This window comes from Aplidium turbinatum, chromosome 7, assembly GCF_918807975.1.
Source record: "Aplidium turbinatum chromosome 7, kaAplTurb1.1, whole genome shotgun sequence".
NCBI lineage: Eukaryota > Metazoa > Chordata > Ascidiacea > Aplousobranchia > Polyclinidae > Aplidium > Aplidium turbinatum.
Genome location: NC_137478.1, coordinates 3,464,779 through 3,484,219, shown reverse-complemented (window position 1 = coordinate 3,484,219; position 19,441 = coordinate 3,464,779). Strand labels below are relative to the sequence as shown.

The window sequence follows — 19,441 nt, the reverse complement described above, 5'->3', positions numbered from 1 at the left end:
CATGCAGCTTGACATTACAACATGTGATAATGATGTATCATTAAAGTATACTTATGTTTTTTTATTATGTGCTGGGAGTTGTGCTGAAAGTTTATGCTGTGAATCTTTTGCAAACAGGTGTGGACATACTTTTTGTGCAAAGTGCATCTATCGGACATTAAGCAAGAAGAATTCTGTTGCTTGTCCATTGTGCAAAAAAGCAATTAGGAAAAGGTAAATGACAACGAAAATTTTGTTACCATTGTCAAAAAAACTTTTATGAAAAAACCTTAAATTTAAAATTACAGTTGCTTCATTGCTTCAATATTCATTACTCCATGACCTTTGGTAGATGGAAAAATAAATGATTCACCATTAAATGGGGAGAGGACAGGTGGAAAAACTGACATTAAGTTTGAAACTTGCCTGATGAGTTTGTTTTAGCAGTACTAGTGTATATTGTATATATATATAATATATATTATACATGCTTGATTGCTTGTGCTGTTAAAAAGTACTGTTATATAGATTGTAAGGTGTTCTTAAATGACTTCTTTAGCTTAATTGTCACACAAGCATATTACACATTACAGAAGTCTGAAGAAATCTACATATTTATCAACTGTCATTGATGCTTTTCAAGGAATGAAAATGGTATCTGCTGTTGAAGTAAATTCTGAAGGTAGACAGATTTATAATTTCATTGAAAAGGCAAAGATGATTTTCGCTTCTTAACAAGTAAATTGTGTTAATCTGTTTTAACTTAAGCCATTATTTCTTAACAAACTGGTACAGTATTTCATAAGCTGTTTTTATTGTCGTGAAACCAGCCGTACAGTTTGTTATGAAGCTTTTAGTTTAAACTCGTTTATAATTCCGTTTGATGTTACGTCTTCGCAATATCTTTACGGTGCTTGCGATTCTCAAACGGATGTTGTTTTTCAGGTGATGCCTCGGAAAGTTTCAAACAGTTGCAGTTATCTCCTGAAAAATTGGTTGAAACATTGCCGGTCTGCCCTGAAGCAGTTGCAACTGTTCATCCAGATTTGAATAAAACTCCAAATTGTCATCAAAAAACTGGAATTCCGAAAAGAGCAAAACGAACTCCAGATTTACTTGATGTGGTTGATAATTTAAATCGCTTGAAGAATGAGTCTGTGTGCTTAAAGCCATCCGGTGATGTTTCGTGTGCTGAAAAAGTAGTAACCAAAATTCCTAGCATTGACTCCCGCGAAAATGACCCTAACGATCCTTTTGTTTTTCCAATTAGTCAGAATGACCCTGTAACTTTACTGAAAAAACGGAAAAAGATTCATTCAAAGCACAAGAAATCTCTTTCTACTCTACCCACCAAACTTTGTACAACTATGAGGAAAATGGTTGGAAAGAAACGTAAAATCTTTTCTAACACCGAGAACGAACCTAAGAAGACTGCATTGAAAATTGCAGAAAATATTGTGACTGATAAAGGAACAAGTGATTCTGAAAGTCTTGACGTTGAAGAAGCCACATTTTTTCCTAATAAAAGGACAAAAGAAATGGAAACTTTACCAAATAAGAATTCTGATCAAGAAGTTGCTGCGGGTAGGAAAGAGATTTCGTGTAGCAAACCAAATGCAAGTAATAAAATAAAGAAACCCCGAAAGCCACGCAAGAACTGTACAACGGCCAAACATGTGACATTCCCTGACAAATATTCAAACGATAGTGCGCCAGTTAGTGATGACAGTGACAAGAGAGCATCCATACCCAAGTCCACAGAAGGTACTACAAATTCTTCCTTGTTGGTACAATCTAGATTGGAAATGCCTCTCTTCGAAATGTCAATGCTTTTTTTTTCATCTGCTTATGCTCTGTTCCTCTTTTTCTTTTCTTTGAGGCTTTATTCCCTTCAAGTAGTGCTCACTCTATCCCTGTCCTAGCAAATCTTTCTATTACGGTTGTGATTTGTGCCAAGTACATTTGATATTTGACATATTAATATGCAAGTTTTGTAAGTTATTGTGGGCTGCACAATTGATCATGCATTTCTTGGTTTTCACTCCTCAATCTTCATGGTTTAAGATTTCCCAAACACCACCAAACGGGTGATTACATCGGATGTCAGCAGTGAATGCAATAATTCTGATCATGAATCGACACCAGTGACAGCAACTTCCAATCAAGATGCAACGGAAAAGGTGAGCTGAAATTTTTTACAAATAGGAGTTGCAGAAATTTTCCTGCCGGCATCCTGAGGTTAACCTTGTCCTAAACTGTTTTTAAATTTTTGTGTAATTCTATAGAAACTAGCTTAAGTTTTTTTCGTATCATGGGTTTCATTAAATTCAAATTAAGTAGCGACTAATATTTTAACATTAAAGGTTATACGTATTTAACAAGGTATCATTGTTTCTTATGTGAGGTGTCTTACTGGCTCGAGAATGTAAATCCAATCCAAGGTGAAGACAGTGAAGAAAATGTCCAAGCTGATGATGAAATGGTATAAAATTAAACAATTACAGTGTAAACATAATATGTAGCTATTATTTTTAATTTGAAAAACATATTATTTTATATACAAATTTCAATCTTTTGTAATGCATTCTTATCTTTGTTGATTGATTGGAAGTTTAGTTTTTTTGCTGCTGTGTCGTTGCAGTTACTTTTATGTTGTCACAAAACTAGAACTTTTCATTACAGAATAACCCACGGGATGGCAGTGAATCAGAAGACGATCTGGTGTCGGTCTCCCAAGCTGCAGCAAGTCCAACCCATTCTATACCAAGGTAGATGCTTGCACAAGGTGGCCAGGGAAATGTGATTATGTCACTACATTTTATTTAATATTAAAAATACATTTTGTGCGGATAAAAGAAATGAAATGAAGGTTGTTTCATTTGTCTGTTTTGAGAAACGTTCTTGAAGAATGTTATGTCTGCACTCTGCAGCCATCATCACTTCAATTTTCCGGCCCAGCTTACCTCCAAATTGAGTCATTTTTATAAAAGTTTTTCCTTTATTACAGATTTCACCACAAAATTATTTTGACAAAGTACTATTTACATTATTTATATTGCTACACTTCAGGAAAGAACGGGAACAATTCAGTCAAGAAATATCCCAATTGAAGAAGGAAGCTGCAGAAAAGGAAGCGGCTGTCTTTGGTGCCAAACCAAAGCAACGATATTCGGCTAGAAACTCTTCAAAAGGTAATGCGTGAATTACTATTTAACCCACGGCTGTAGGAGTGATCTAGTATTTGTATTATTGTTGATAAATGGAGGAGTTACTACAGACAACTAGACGATCCTGATGTTTTGGGATAGAGCAAAATAGAGAGAGAAAGAGAGAGAGAGAGTTGATATACTTTCCTTGATGGGAACCCAGGCAGGGTCATTCCACTTGAGAAGCTGATACGAATACTGAATTCTTTTGAAGACAGAGTTTATCTACATTTTATGTATGATTACCAGTCATTTATTGAAGTACTTCGTCTCTCCAAATAAACTTATAACGATTGAACAGCGCTCAAACAGATAACGAAAAGTCTGCATTTGAGTGGACTAAGCATTAAATTTTTTTAGTTGGGGCGAAATGGTGTCACTGTTATGGGCCCCGAAGTTCACACCACCCAAGCAGCCCGCAGTTATTCCATAGTCATCAAGCTATGAATTGTGTTAGAGATTCCACAATGACTGTGAGTGACAACAACAACAACATATGGACGTTTAACAGTTCAACTTAATACTTAGTTTATTTTTAGATGTACATTTTTATGGAAAAACAAGTCCTAATACTCAAGAAATAGAAGACGATTTTAAGCCTCTGAAGAAACTCAAAAGATCATCAAAACTAAAAAAGCCAAACTCGAAACAAAAATCGAGAAGGAAGGGTGACATGAACCTCTTTAATTTGAATGGATTATCTCAAGGGGTTTCCCCCTTTACAACACCAACTAAAGATGAAAACACATCTGAAGAAAAAGATAATTGTGATAACCATGACGGTAACTTTGAACAGACGTCTAAAACTGCAGAAGTTTTTAAAAGTGCTGAGCACAATGTCCAGGCCTCAGCAGAAGAATGGAGTGAACTCGAAAAGTGTTTAAAAGTCGTTGAAAAGGAACTGGTAAGTGAAGACAAATTAGAAATTGAACATTCAAGTCTCGATTCAAGTTTGAAACCAGAAAAAGAAATGGTTTGTGAAGAGATTGAGAAAGACAGTTCTATGCATCACGGTAACCTTTCAAATGACACTGGTTCTCAGCACATAACTTCTTCTCCTCAAGACAATGGTGTAAAACACGTGCACTTTGCGACGAAAGATGATGAGAAAGAGCATGGTTGCCATTTTGGTAGCAAAACCGTTCATATTCATGATGAAAATACTTCTCAAAGTTCAAGTCAGCAAAGCAGACCAACTCCAGCAGACGACCAACCAAAAACCACTGTTGTAGAAGCAATTGTGTATTCAGAGCCCAAGGTAGTCAATGCAACAGTGAAAGAAAATGATGTTATTTTCAAGGTGCCATCTGATGCACCACTGCAAAAGACTCCAACAAAATTGAGAGCGGAATTGTTGTCCCATTGTTCAAATGGGATTGTTAGACTGGAGGACATGCCCATCATCTGCGTTGATGAGACTCAAGATGGTGTTGAAGTCGCCAATTCTTATTACGTTGAAACAGTGGACACACCTGGCAACTCTGAAGGATTACGTCTTCTAAAACCTAAAGATCAACTGGAAAAAGAAAACTCTTCTCCTGAGAGTCCAATAAAAAGGTATGTGTTATCACATGCAAAAATTTAATGTGTAATGCACAAAAGTATAATTTTATGCGTGATTTTTTTTTACTTTTCATTGCATTTCAGTCTGACAACTGAATAAAATATGGCAATGTGTCATGGATCAACGTCGATATAAAAAATTTCAGTGTGATGATTTGTCTTGCTTAAAAGCTAACCCTTAAGTCAATTATAGACTTATCTTTTGGTTGTAGATTAGCATGGTAAAAAGTTTACCTGACAATGTACACTGTATAGTAAGAAATATTGCATATCGATTGGATGCTTCATGTTCTCAAAGGGTCAGGGAAACATGTGTATTATTGTGAATCTACTTATTAACGTTTGTAAATTTCTTACATTTTCAGATTAACTTTGTTGGAAAAGGAAATCCATTTTCAATCTCTCCGTTATGACTATGTTGGTAGTTTTGGCATTGCCATATCTTTTTAAAACAGTTTTACCAAATTTATTTTCAAACTTGTAATTGAAAGCTTGGTATTTCAGGAAAACTGTTGAGCTTGGAATATTTGACTTCAGTGACCAATCAGAGGGATCACCGGAAGTGATGTCATCTTTACAACATCCAGCTGGTGGGAAGATGCCACGGACGCAGCAGTGAGGATGCGTTTATAATTTGCAAAATTCTTTGCAAAAATGTCTGTAGAAGTATAGTTTTGAAGATAACACCTCATGGTTTCGGCCTAACATTAAGTGATCTTCTCAAAAAGCTTTTCTTTTTGTCTCTTTTTTTCACTGAATGAATAACTTTGCTCTAAACGGATTCACTTATTTAATTATTTATGTAAATACAGAAAGATCATTGAAGCAAGGCACAGTAGTGACTGCGATAGTGAGATACTGTTAATTGTTTTCACCGAAGTAAACTTCAGTTGTATATCATATTCTTAGTTAGGCCTACTCTTGTTTTTCAGGTCTGACAGGAGTTCTTTGAGTAACAAGACAAACTCATGTAAGGAGAGAGAAAGTGAGTCAGTAGAAGATGAAGAAGAGGCAGTCGGTGGTCAAGACACTTTCATAACATCATCAGTTGGTAATAGAAGGAGTGCTGCTATTTCTAAACCTGAAGACGGTGGCAAGCAAGAACTGAGTGAAAGTAAATCGATGCATCTCATGCATGAGAATACTACTCAGGTCAGCACTGAAGATCATCTTGAAAAAGAATCAGTTTGCCAATCTTCAGAAGAAACAGCAGCTGGAGTTATCCCAAAAGTGCCTAGTGCTTCTTCTTCGTCGCCCTTGGCTTTGCGTCATGAGCGTGGTTCTTCGTCACGTAATCCTAGAATTGATTCATCTTTTGATTCAAACATAATTGAAAACACTGAGGAAATGACAGAAAAGCGTAAACCTGTGAGGAAATCCATGCCAGTTAGAAGTCGCAGGTCTTTGAATGTGCCAGAGAGTAAAAAGTTAAAAAGTTCTCGAATCACAGCAACATCTGCTGTTGAAAAGCTGTCAAATAAGATTTCCATCATTGAAGAAACACCACAAGTTAAACACGTTTCGCTCAATGGTACTAAAAAAACGAAAAGTCACAAGGCTCCTAAATTGTGTCTGGAAAAAAATGATCCACATTTGTTGAGGAACAGCCAAATATCCTCCACGTCAAATGAAGGGATGGTGAAGTCTGTTCACCAGGCACAGACCTCATCAGATTCTGAAGATGATCAACTAACTTTAGTACAGAAACGTAATTCTCAAGCGAGTTCCACTAGAAATGACACAAGAAGGGAGGCAAATGCTTCAACTACAACAAACTTGGTACTAACAAATACACAAAGTTCAGGTAGGAGACCACATGACGCTGAATCGAAAAATAGCGTAAAGGATTCAAATGCCAAAGAGATTGTTAAAGTTGATGAAAGTGGAAACTATTCCAATACCACCGGTGTAGCTCAGATACATGCATCCAAACCACATGAGGGCACTAATGTCACAATTAGAGACGACTTCATGGAAGGAAACTCTTCTTTGACAGAGCAGCAAGTTCATGAACGAAGTAGAACAACCTCTTTAAAGCTAGCTGAAAGAGACACTTTTGTCTTGTCCCAGGTAACGATTGATATTCAGTGCTTTATTTTGTTGTTTCATTCCAAAGTTGTGTGGTTTATTTTCTTTCAATACTAACAAGTTTTCTAAGTTTTACATATAAAAACATGACATTTGATAGAGACAGTTTTAAGGAAGGAAAGCCACATGAGTTATGTAACCTAATTTGCTGTTTTTCTTATTTTTTTAGATGAGTTTCTTATAAGCTTTTTGTAATAAATAAAATATGTTCCAAGGAGAATTCTCAAACTTTTTTACTTTTGCGAACTCTATTCAAATTTTTTAAAGATGAATTTTTCCTCATCCATTTTCGGATCAGCATTTGAGCATTTATCATGCAGTCTAACCGTCTTGTTAATAATTTTACTTCCTAGTGGGATGAAAAGTTTTATTATTTGTGCAATGTGTATATGAGCAATTGATTATGTTTTTTTTTCAGAGAACACAATGGTCTTCCACAAGAAAACCTTGTGTTCTGTTATCTCGTTTATTGTAGCTAAGAGTCTATAGAGCACAATAAATGTTCTTTTTTATTTGATTTATTGTTAAATGATTCTTCGACGTGACCTTGGATTTTTTTTTACGGAGGCTTGAATTTATTTATTTCTATAGAATGACGATTCCATCCCTTCCACCTGGCCTAAAGCTGCTTCATCATCTAAGCAACATGTCGACTCAGAAAAGTTACTTTCTTGTGGGATCCTTCGAAATGTCTCGGTTGTCATCAATAAATTGGATGAACACAAGTTATTGGAATGCAGCCAGCCCTGTAGTCCAACCAAGAGGAAGGTTGATGCCAAAGCGCTGGAATCCATTGTTGCATCACAGGACACAGTATCAAGTAGCCCACTGCTCTTTGCTCCGTCACAGCCTTCGGTCAGTGGTGTTAGTCAGTATTGTATTATTTGTAAATAGACTTAACCACTTTGCTTTCACAGATGCCGATTTAATGCAGTTATATGACCCTGTCACAGGCCTCGAAATTCGTTTTTGTTGACGGCGGACAAACGTGTCCGGTCTGAGCAGCTATCTCGGCGGACAAATTAAGTCTCACGGCGGACACACCAGTTTTAGCGTCGATCGTCATGCTTAATCACTTTATCTTGATAATTCTTCACCATTTGAGAACTATAGCTACGGTTGAGAAGGCTTGTTAAAATTGCAGTGAAGTCACTCTGAAAGGCTTTTATCAGACCAACGACCTGCGCTTGAAGAGTCAAAGCGCCCTGTAGCTGCTTAATACGCCGCATAACTGATTAACTTTCACCGAACAAGGTCGTGTGGCTTCTTGCGTCACAATGCTCTGGGCACGAATCGGAAAACTTCTACACTAACGCTACTATTTTCTGCTGTGCAAAGTTTCACTAGGCTTTTTATTTAGGTTTATTTTTGCGTGTCATGTGAGCGAAAGTGAATTTTCCTTAGGCCTTTTCTTTCTTACTGTGACATCAAAGCTTAAAAAATTTTGTAACCAACCTTGCCTTATCAATATTACTCGGAGATCAAAGCCAGAGATTGTGACGTAAGACGTGAACTAAGTTGCGCTTGAATAGTGTAGAAGTACCGTACTCCCATCGATTCTTGGCGAAGAATTCACCTTTGTTACGCTGATTCAATGTCATCAATCGTTGAAGCAACGTAAAAATCGAAAGTTTTCCTGATTGAATGGAAACTAAGAGTTACGATACAATATTCACATTTTCTAGATGCGTGCTAGAATGCGAGGGAAATTATATTCTCGCAACAATTGTTCGTGGTATGCAATGACGATTTGTATCGCTAGTTCCTGTGTTCTTTCTCGGCGGACAAATATGACCGATCTAGATGGTACTTCCCGCGGACATCACATGCTGTGACGGCGGACATGACCGCCGTGTCCGCCGTGAATTTCGAGGCCTGCTGTCATTTGCATCAGTGTGTCTTGTTTGATATTTGGGGATTTTAAATTTCCAAAATTTAAACATACTGTTACCGTGAGAGCAAAGTTGATAACTTTCAAAAAGTTCTTTATTAAGTTGTGACAATAAATATTTTACCAAACGATAAACCAAATCATGACGTAGTTACTAGTTGGAGATTGAAATGTTATTAAATTTTAAAACTTTTTTTGTGTCATTGTGAAAAAAATGCCGTTAATTTAAACACTTCGACTCTTAGAACTTACATTGATTTTGGTGTTGCGATGCTTGCAGGGGGTGAATGAAGGCGAGCAGAAGAGCTCCTTTGGTTCTGTTAACCAATCAAAGACAATTGAGGTTTGATATGCAATAGTTGATAGACTTACCTTATTTCCCTGACACATTTCGTTTTGATAGCTAACAAATGACGTTGTGCGTTACCTTGAACTTGAAAAGCTTAGAAAGTTCCATTATTAATACCAGTTTCATGCTGTTAAGTTTCTAGAGGAGATATTTAATTTCCAACCACACAACATTTTGTTTACTACTGTGCTCCATGTCAAATGACAACTCATGTGAAATATTTATCTTTTTAGTACATGCTTTTCGTTCAAATCTAATTATGGGGTGGGTTGTCTGAAAATCATCCGAATGCTAAAAGATTATGACCATGCGCAATATATTTTACCAACACCACTTTACAGAAACTGTTGCGTCATATTAAGAACATGAAGGTTGTTTGCAAGGGTCTAAGTGACTCTTATTTTCCAATTTCAACAAAGTTGTCAGAATTGGAGAAAGAAATTCGCAAAACCTCTGCGTCTCAGCAGTACCCGTCCAGCTCAAGCAGTTTCTTTGTTCAAGGTAACTTTTCACAACTTTTTTTAAAATACCATTCGCAGATCTTTTGGTCTACAAGGATATTTATTATTTAAACCAAAGGTCTGGGGCACAGCCAACCTGTTGTGCTTGACTGTTCGTGTTGTAAAGCAGACATTGGACTGCAACGTTGTGCATATTTTTTCATTATCTGCAACACAATTTTCCCTCTTTGTTGCACTGATCAGAAGAAATTATTTTCTTTCAGCAAAAGCCAAACGGATCCAACACGTCATATCCTCCAGTGAAGAGGAAGATGAACCTATTCTACATCATCATCCCAGCAACGACAGTCCGGAGGCTAGTGATGATAGTGATGTGGAGATATATAGCAGTTTGCCAGCAGCAAAATCCAAGACTAACAATAACCATCTTCATGATAAAAAACTGTCAATTTGCAAAGATACTACAGATCAAAGTAAACAAGCTCGTTCCGATGTGATCACAATTGAAGAAGACGTAATTTCTTCAGCTCCAAAACCGACATCTTTGAAAACAAACACTCCTAATGAACAAAACTTCACCAAGTTAGATCCACCATGCTCCAATGAGAACAGCCAAAATGAAATGGTTTTGAGATCTTCCTCCTCCATTGTTCGTCGGAAAAGAATCCTTTCCTCAAGTGATGAGGAAGAGTTATCATCAAAGCAAAATGGTTCTAAGAAACAATGTACAAACGCACCATCCCACCTTGATGTCGGAGACATAAATCCTTGTTTCACTGAAACCATCCCAAAATCACTTGATGAGGCTGATCATGGTGGTGACATAGCATTTAACCAAGCTAACCACACTACCACAACGGAGGTTATAGATCAGGTATAGACTTTTAATATATTACATTTTTTTCTTGTTGTTTATGCTGATCAATGTGTTGCTGTATGGCACATTCTGTGTGGAGGAGGTCAAAGATTGTATTGAAGATGGAAGGCATACGTTTTGGTCATTTTATTTGAAGCTATACAAACAGCTTAAACAAGATTTTGTTTTCATCCTAATTTTAATTCGAAAAACTACTAAAATAAAAATGACAAATTAGTTTTACTTATTGTAAAACCATTTTAATCTCTTAATAAAGGATCAACACACGTTTAGAACAAGTTTCTTGGATTTTGTCTTGTTTTGTCGTCATGGCGACATTGCAAGTGGTCAGAAAAACTCTGTTTATCTCTAGGTTGTCGACTCCAATCTCTCCACCATGCATGACTTCCCTCAATTTCCTCCTGATGAGACTTTTGAAGATGAGTACGGTCTTATGAAAGAGGATGTCAATGTTGAAGATAATGACAATCATCCTCCAGATCGTATGGAGGATACTGAGACGATTGTCCACGATCAACGTCTTCCATTGGATGAGAATGAGTCAGCTTGCGAAAGTCCTCCTCCTCTTACAGCTTCCCAGGTGGGTGTTTCGAAATTACGTTTTTAGAATAACTAAACTGATGTTTCCCTATGCAGAATGTATGCACTTCAATTAATTCTAATTAATTTAATAATGGCAAGCATGAATCGCCTGAGGCCGAGCCAGAAAATCAGTTCTTTTTTTACATTTTTCTGTGTTTGCTGACCTTCAGCCAATGTAAAAAAGACATTTTCTGCCTTGGTTAAAACAGCGCATAATCGTAAAATTTTCAGCATAGACTTTTACTGATCCCACATTTTCTTCAAGTATGCCAAAAGTGAAGTATGAAGAGAACATCTTGTTTGTGCACTTTGTTTTCAATAATTTCGCTTCAATGTATTTGCATGTAAATGCAACGTGGAGACGTTGAAGCAACTTGGAAATCTTTCAAACTATTTACGTGGGTTAACGACATATTGATTAAGGTTGCCCCCCCAACACCTCCGCCCCCCTTCCGACCCCTCCCCACCAGCGTGGACACGTCGGATGTGGACAATCTTTTACGAAGGTCGGCAGCGTTTTGCTTCTCAGCATGTTCCAACAGTTTGTTTTAATTTTTTTTTGCATAAACTTTTTGAATTATTTCATGCCACTTGTCAGTTTGTCACTAAACGTAAAGTTACAGTTGTTGAGTGAGAAATCTTGGTATTTCGTAGGCTTCCCAGTCAGCAAATTCAGGATTTTTTACATTGATTCAACGTTTACAGTCGTTGAATCAATGTAAAAAGAACGGATCTGTTGTCTGGGTCATTGTTCATCTTTGCACCACTGCAATGCATTCAAAGAACTACCTGCCATCTATGCTTATGTTCAAGCCAACCTGTCCTATGGAAGCATTGTTTCTCTGAGTTTTTTGCCCGACCAGATTCCAGACTTGCTCATGATGTTTTGTCTTCAAAAACTTTCAGAATATCCGAAATCACTGGCAAGGCAAAAGGAACACCTACGTCATATCCTGACCGTGACGTCATCAACGCATCGTCACGTGCAATCGAGGAAAACATTGAAAAGACCCAGGAGACGCAGATGACTACAACGGCGGTGTGTGTTCGTTTGTTTTATGTCTTTCTGTATCTTTTTTGTATTAATTTTTTTTAAGTGTTAAAAGTATTTCCCTAATCATGCACCTTGCACCACCTTCCATAGAGTGGCGTACCCCGGACTGAATAGTGAATACCAAGGTAGGCCTCGGGCAGCCATCGTGTTGTTACTAATTGAAGGCCCACGTAAGTGTTGCTGAGTGATGGGTTGTAAATTCACAAGAGCGCACTTTGGGTATCATCAGCCATTGTCAAATACAAAGTGATATCATTGTTCCAAATATCTTCAACCTGATCAGACAGTTTATTAATGTTGATGCTTGTAAAACTTTAACTCATGCACTTGTGACATCCAGGCTTGATTATTCAAATTCATTGTTAAATAACATTCCACATTGTACTATTTTGCGTTTTCAAAGAGTTCAGAATGCTGCTGCTCGGCTAATTACTTTAACACGTAAACGTGAGCATATCACTCCTATACTAAAATCCCTGCATTGGCTTCCAGTATTGTATCGTATTCGCTTCAAAATATGTCTATTAATTTATAAAGTTTTCCATGGTTTTGCTCCGAACTATCTGGACACTTTGCTTGTTCATTATAAACCTGCCAGAACTTTGCGTTCTCAGCATAAATTGCTCTTGTGCAACCCTTCATGTAAGACACAATATGGAAATCGTACCTTCCCAGTTGTTGCTGCCAGTTGCTGGAACTGTTTGCCTATTTGTGTGAAAGAAGCTGAAAATTTAAATGAATTCAAAGCTCGCTTGAAAACGTTCTATTTCAATGAACATTATGACTGAATGTACCGTATTAATTATCACCATTGTCATGTACAGCGCCCAGGAGCATAGTTTGACTGTGGATGTGGCGCTATATAAATATTATTGTTATTATTATTATTAGTATTATTCTGATTGCTCAGGTTTATGCTGAGTCGCCTCTCAACGATTCAACTCGCACCACCAGTGATGATCTCCCAAAGCCAACAGATGGTAAGTGTGCCAGGCTGAGCTGATAGGTTGTTTTATTAAGTGATTTTTTGTCGCATTTAGCCGGAACAAGATAATTAAATAATTAATAATTTTTGATTTTTTTTTGTTTGATGGCGGTTGACGCATTGTTGCAGACGATTCTGTCATACCATGATGATGCAGTCTACATCATTCATGCAAAGATAATGGATCATTATTTACAACCTACAGGCTACAGACGAGAATTTTTCTTATAACGAAAGGGGAATTACTGTTGATTTCTTGGTCCATGACAGGCATGATCTGTTCTGTCGTTTCAACTGCTGTCTGTCATCGCGAGAACTTTTGTTACACTTGCAAAAGAATTGCTACCATCGGTGTTTAAAACCATTTTCCCTCAAACGACATCACATCATCCAGCACATCATCATCATTATGTTCCTTCCTCATGTTGAGGGTTGGATACAATACACCATTGTTCTCGACCATGAGCTGTTTGTACTGCACTTTTATAAATTAATTTTGTCCATTTTGTGATGTTTGTTGTCCAAATCATTCTTGGTTTGCATTTATTTCTTATACCGTTTATCTTCCCTTCTACTAATGATCTTTGTAACGAGTTTCACCGATAATGTCCAGGAATGGCGTATACCTTACGGGATTTCGTTTTAGTCCGCTACGGTCGTAATCTACATGCAAGCATATATTGTCTGAATGATAATTAAGTCTCGGCCGTGTATAAGAGATATGGAATTATGTTTTTCCGACGTTAGCAAATAATTAACGCAATCATTAAACTTAGTAGTTTAGTGATTTATTTTCATCTTGCAGGTTCGGGATTGCTTGATAGAGCAAACACGAGCTCATCCTTCTCTCCAAACAAAAGCGGCCTGTCTGGGGGTGACATTTCTGTATGTAGCCCGTCTAAGTGAGTACGGTGATGCCCGATTCATGGATTATATTGTTTTAATTGATCAATGGCGAGATGTGAAACTGGATATGAAAGAGCAGTGGCTGCTTATGGTGACTGACGAAAGCTCGCGCTCCACATTTGCTAACACAACTTCTGCATAGAGCTTACTTTGTTGTGCTACAAACATGTAAATTCAATTTCTAGCACAAAGTTTAACATTAATTTAACTGAATGCTTTGTTTTAATACAATTTGGGTAGAGAGGTAACTTTTTTAAACCATAAACAGACTGTCACAGTTTCTTTCTATCTCTTACCAGAAAAGAGACTTGGAAAGGATTAATGACGTAGTTTAATGGAATATCACCGAAAAGCAGTCAATTAAATGGTCGGATAGTTCTACCAGTAAAATGATAATGAAAATTCTTGAAGGACTGTACGAATGGTTCAGCACTTCCAGCAACTAATCAAAGTAATAGTAACAGTGAACAGCAATCGCTTCCAACGCTTACAACTATTAATCGAATTTAACGTAATCCACTCAAAGCTTCTCATACATACGATTCTAATTTCAATCAGAAATTATATTAGAATCAGCTTTGGTTTACTCGTATTCAATAACTTCAACTCTCGATTAACAACAATCTTTGCGTCTATTACCAACTACCACTGCTACAATAATGATCATCTCTCATAATCAATTCATCATCATAATTAATTACGCAAATTACACCACTATTTATAGAAGGTTGTTCGGTCTAGTAACTTCGAGAAGGTTACGTAATGTTACATCATAAAAACCCATTGTTTTGTCAAGCTGTATTAAACGTAAACAAGCAGAAGCTTCTAGATTGTCACGTAAGGCAGAAGGTTCCAGAAAACACGCCACATAATAAAGATTTCGCAATCACAGATCCACTGGTAAACATGTTACAGAATAATACAGACTTCGCAATCAAAGGTTACTTCAGATCAGTAACTGATAATAACACATCGCTCAAAAATTCCATAATGAAAACAGCACGTTCTGTCAAGATACAAAGCAGCCCGACGCGAGGCCTTGCACATTGATTGTGACACAGACATAACTCAGCAACAACACTACATGTAACATTATAAAAACAAAAGAACAATAAGCGAACGTTTTCGGCTAGTCATACAGCCCTTTTCAAGCCTATAAGAAAAATATTTTTTTAAAAGAAATACTAAAGAATCATACAGTACCACAGCAAAAATATCGTCAAATTTAAAGGGCGGGGAAACCCAAATTAACTTTTGCGAGTTTTTTGTTTCAACGTGATGTCATTGTGTACAACATGCGTTTTAGCAAAAAAATAATCCAAATTTTGTTGCCCTCGTCTCGCTAAGGCCGCTTTTGTTTTGATACCCGTTTGCGAGGTCTCGCGCGCATCCAGCCGTGACGCTGTACGCTGTGACGTCACTAGGTGCATATAGTCGTGGCCAAAAGTTTAAGACCAGACTTGATTTATGACGATTTTTGCATTACTTCAAAATATTGCATCAGATATAAGATGATGCATAAAGATGATGCAACTGAAACTGTATCTGATGCAATATTTTGAAGTAATGCAAAAATCGTTATAAATCAAATCTGGTCTTAAACTTTTGGCTACGGCTGTATGTACCTTGTGACGTCACAGCGTACGGCGTCACGGCTGGATGCGCGTGAGGCCTCGCAAACGGGTATCAAACAAAGGCGGCCTTAGCGAGACGAGGGCAACAAAATTTGGATTTTTTCTTTGGTAAAACGCATGCTGTACACAATGACATCACGCTGAAACAAAAAACTCGCAAAAAGTTAATTTGGGTTTCCCCGCCCTTTAAACATTTGTTTTAATAAGCCACCAACTTCATCAGCAGCACACCCGCTTTAACATGCAGGCGTCGATCAGTCAAGCATCAACCATGTTATGGAAATAGAGTTGCATTAAATGTTGATTTTGTGTGCAGGAAACTCGGCATCATGGTGAGTGGATTGAGGGGCAAGGCTGTGGGTCTGGTGCGGCTCTTCACAAGGAAGTGGGGTGGGAGGTTTCATGAACGTTTCGTGTCCGGTGACGTCACTCACGTGGTCGTGAGGACACAAGATATGAGATGCGACAGAACCCTCAAGTGAGTTCATGTCACTACTCCGTGCGCCAGAATAAATGAGAGCATGTGGTTATTTTTGGCTTTGTTCAAACGTTGTTTAAGCGATATAAGCTTTAGTTATACGATTAGTATTATCAACACTACAAACAGAGTGAACTAAGTCACTTATGGGTACATCACTACATGAGAATGCATTTTTATTGCCAGATACTTACAAGCTGTTGCAAGCAAGATCTGGGTCGTCAGCATATCCTGGATTACTCAAAGCTTAAAACAGAAAACGCTCCTTCCAGAAGATAGGTTAGTGTTGACCCCATTTGATCCTTTTCTTATTTTGTGCTGTGACATGCTTCAACCCTGATGTCAAAATAATCTGCATGTCTATGGGGTTGTGCAATTGTATGATGCAAATTATAGCTAATTGCTGCTTCCGTGTTGCATTCGGCGTTGATGGAACTTGTTTTGCTTGTAATAAACTCAGCTGCGCCTTCGTGCGATTACGGTGGAGTTGGAAACATTGACGCTGAGAGAAGCAAGTGATTGCAATCGATCAGCCCATTGTCAAATGTTGATATTTGAACTGATGTGCTTGGTCTGACAAGTTTTTGTTGCATCCAATTTTTGTGTCCACCTTCAGGCATGCCATTAAGTTATCTGCCCAAGACACACACCCTTGTGGGGATTCGAACTGGCGCCTTTTGGAGGGCTCTCACTTCAGCTATGCATCATCAGGGCTTTCATTACAAGTAAACAAGTTTCTGTGCAGTGAGTGACAAACTAATATTGAACAATTTGAAAACCAGGTTTGAAGTCCTTGGTGACAACCTCGATGTATCGGATGACATATCACACGGTCCAAGAAGGTCTCGTCTCTCACCCCCCTCCTCCAAGTTGCTATCTGGCTACGTGGTACATTGCATCCCCCCGTTTGCTCTCTTTACTCAAGGTGGGCCTTGACTTGCTTCTTGTAGGCCTACAACTACATGTTTTCCTGGAAAGAGTTTTCTTATATCAACGACTTTGTGATGTAATTTTGGTATAACAAACCGTTAATAAACAAAAGCACGCCACGGTATTATGATACAAATCATCGCGAAAAAATTGAGCGCGTTCTACTTTGCGCACGACAAAAGCTACATGACGTACAGATAAAGAACGTTCGTATTTCACTTTTTTAATGTAAGATTACTCTAGTTACATTGTCGCAGTCTTTAGCCCATAGGCTCATGTCGCATGATTGTAACATTTTTAAGTAATTTGTATCTCCAAATTTTGTCTCCTCTTCCACAATATGGGAAAAGGAAGATCAGTCTCGGACGGAGACATCCAGAGGTTTACTTTACATACAATCCGTCTCCGGATGAAGTATACGTGTGAACGTTATTTTGAAGGAAGGATTGATCCGTGATCTAATGGAGTAATCTTAAGATAGAAAACTTTAACAAAATGTTGAGATAAATATTTAATCGTTCATCTACCGGACATAACCTCGATGTTATACAGCTCAATTTATTGAACTCCTCCGACTTTGTGGAGCACGTGTCGTGTCCACTCTGGAGGATCTTGATCATTCCAGAGAAGATGTGGTACGGATCATCACTGTCGATCCTGATGCTTATTCCAATGACCTTCCCAACTACTCAGGTAGGATGATGAATGGTTGTAACGGCCCAGACAGCAAATCAGTCGTCTTTTACATTGATTCAACGTCTGTAGACGTTGATGTAAAAACGACTAGTTTGCTGTCTGGGGAAACACTAACGTGGGTGGTCTTGCTTTCCAACAACTTGTTAAAGCTTTGTTGTTTTATTTTTGAACCTAATTCGGTATAATTTTATTGATTGGATCAAATTCCTACTTGACGTTCCCTTCCCACTTTATATACGTCACAAATGGAGCTCAAATGAAACTGTAACTTTCGAGTCAGTTTAAAATCTTACTAGGCTTGTTTATAAATATTTTTTTTAATTTCTTGGTGTTTTGTTGGTTTATTTTTCATTGTTGTTTAAACTGAGAATCTTTAATTTTTTTGGTTGATTTGAAAACATTTGTACATTCATCACAGAGCTTGGTGTGAAGTACAAAGCAGAAACAACCTCCTGCTCTTGGGCTCTGGATTGCATCGCCACTTACCGGCTACAATCACCATCCTCCTTTCCTATTGAAGACATGGATTCAGAGATGCTGTGATAGAATGTGCTTTTGGATCACTCAGAGATGCTCTGATGGGATGTGCTTTTGGATCACTCAGAGATGCTCTGATGGGATGTGCTCTTGGATCATTCAGAGATGCTCTGATGGGATGTGCTTTTGGATCACTCAGAGATGCTGTGATAGGATGTGCTCTTGGATCACTCAGAGATGCTGTGATAGGATGTGCTCTTGGATCATTCAGAAATGCTGTGATAGGATGTACTCTTGGATCATTCAGAGATAGAATGTGTTTCCGGATCAAGAGTTCGTTGTTGTAAATTTCAGTAAAAATTGATACAGTATTAAGACCTTATTTTCGGCCTTCGTCCTGCTGAGATAGCGTGATCTGCAGCTTTGTCTTTTTTGTTTCATTGCCTTCATATATTTTCTCAGCCTTGCATAACTGACACGAAAATATCCAATTTTCATGTTTAAACTTGTTCCGAACCTTAGCAATGTATGCCAAGAGCTAATTTGAAGTTGGCTTTTATTTTTGAATTTTTTTCATTTCTTGCTTCAGCATAGGGTCACTTCATTTTCTGTGCAAACTAATCGCATATTCACGAACTTGGCGACAATCTGATTATCGGTAATTTGTTCTATTCGGGAACTATCAAAAAATGTTTCACATTTCCGAAGACGCAGTTGGCAACCTTGGTTAGTTTCAAGTGTGGTAACTCTGAGGTTGTGGGTTCGATTCCTATGTGCAACATTGTTAATATTTTATTTGCGTGATAACCTTCAGGTGTAACTTTCAACGATTCGCCTTTAACCTCTTTCCACCGGAAGCAAACAATTTTGCCTCACTACGAAGTTACATAAGTGACTGATCATATTAATTCACAGAATGTTTTACTTTTGTGTTGAGATGTCTTAATAAAAGATTTTCGAAATAAGAAATGAATGTGCTCTTTTGCCTGCAAATTGTAATCTTAAATGCAAATTACATTTATTGTTAATGTTGTTTGTTAATTGTGTGTTAATGCTAATCAGCTAACCGGATCATCTAACTAACATTTCTAGATTCAGCATTCAAAATTAGGCTATATAAGACTCAACTGTTTTCATCTCAATTCAATTTATTTTTTATTGCTGGCGCAAACATGGTGAAAATGATAAAGTAAACACACAAATTTGGCACCAAAAAAAGGAAAAGATTTTAAATCCGAAGATTTAAAGTACAGTATGATAAAATACTATTTCAAAAATGCACAGC

At 37.6% G+C, this 19,441-nt stretch overlaps 2 protein-coding genes across 2 annotated transcripts; both read left to right on the top strand.

Annotated features, from left to right (window-relative positions):
- Positions 1 to 630: 630 nt before the first annotated feature.
- LOC145774540 (uncharacterized) lies at positions 631 to 5,367 on the top strand. Its single transcript, XM_082585804.1, has 8 exons — positions 631 to 661; positions 925 to 1,743; positions 2,044 to 2,159; positions 2,384 to 2,461; positions 2,662 to 2,747; positions 3,049 to 3,170; positions 3,725 to 4,742; positions 5,253 to 5,367. The coding sequence occupies exons 1-8, from the start codon at positions 631 to 633 to the stop codon at positions 5,365 to 5,367; spliced, it is 2,385 nt and encodes a 794-aa protein (XP_082441930.1).
- Positions 5,368 to 5,859: 492 nt separating this feature from the next.
- On the top strand, positions 5,860 to 19,163 carry LOC145774574 (uncharacterized). Its single transcript, XM_082585840.1, has 15 exons — positions 5,860 to 6,818; positions 7,428 to 7,691; positions 9,008 to 9,070; positions 9,418 to 9,577; positions 9,801 to 10,411; positions 10,767 to 10,994; positions 11,420 to 11,502; positions 11,903 to 12,035; positions 12,961 to 13,030; positions 13,841 to 13,937; positions 15,892 to 16,053; positions 16,240 to 16,332; positions 16,836 to 16,978; positions 17,536 to 17,676; positions 18,098 to 19,163. The coding sequence occupies exons 1-15, from the start codon at positions 5,871 to 5,873 to the stop codon at positions 18,220 to 18,222; spliced, it is 3,321 nt and encodes a 1,106-aa protein (XP_082441966.1). The 5' UTR covers positions 5,860 to 5,870; the 3' UTR covers positions 18,223 to 19,163.
- The last annotated feature ends 278 nt before the right edge of the window (positions 19,164 to 19,441 follow it).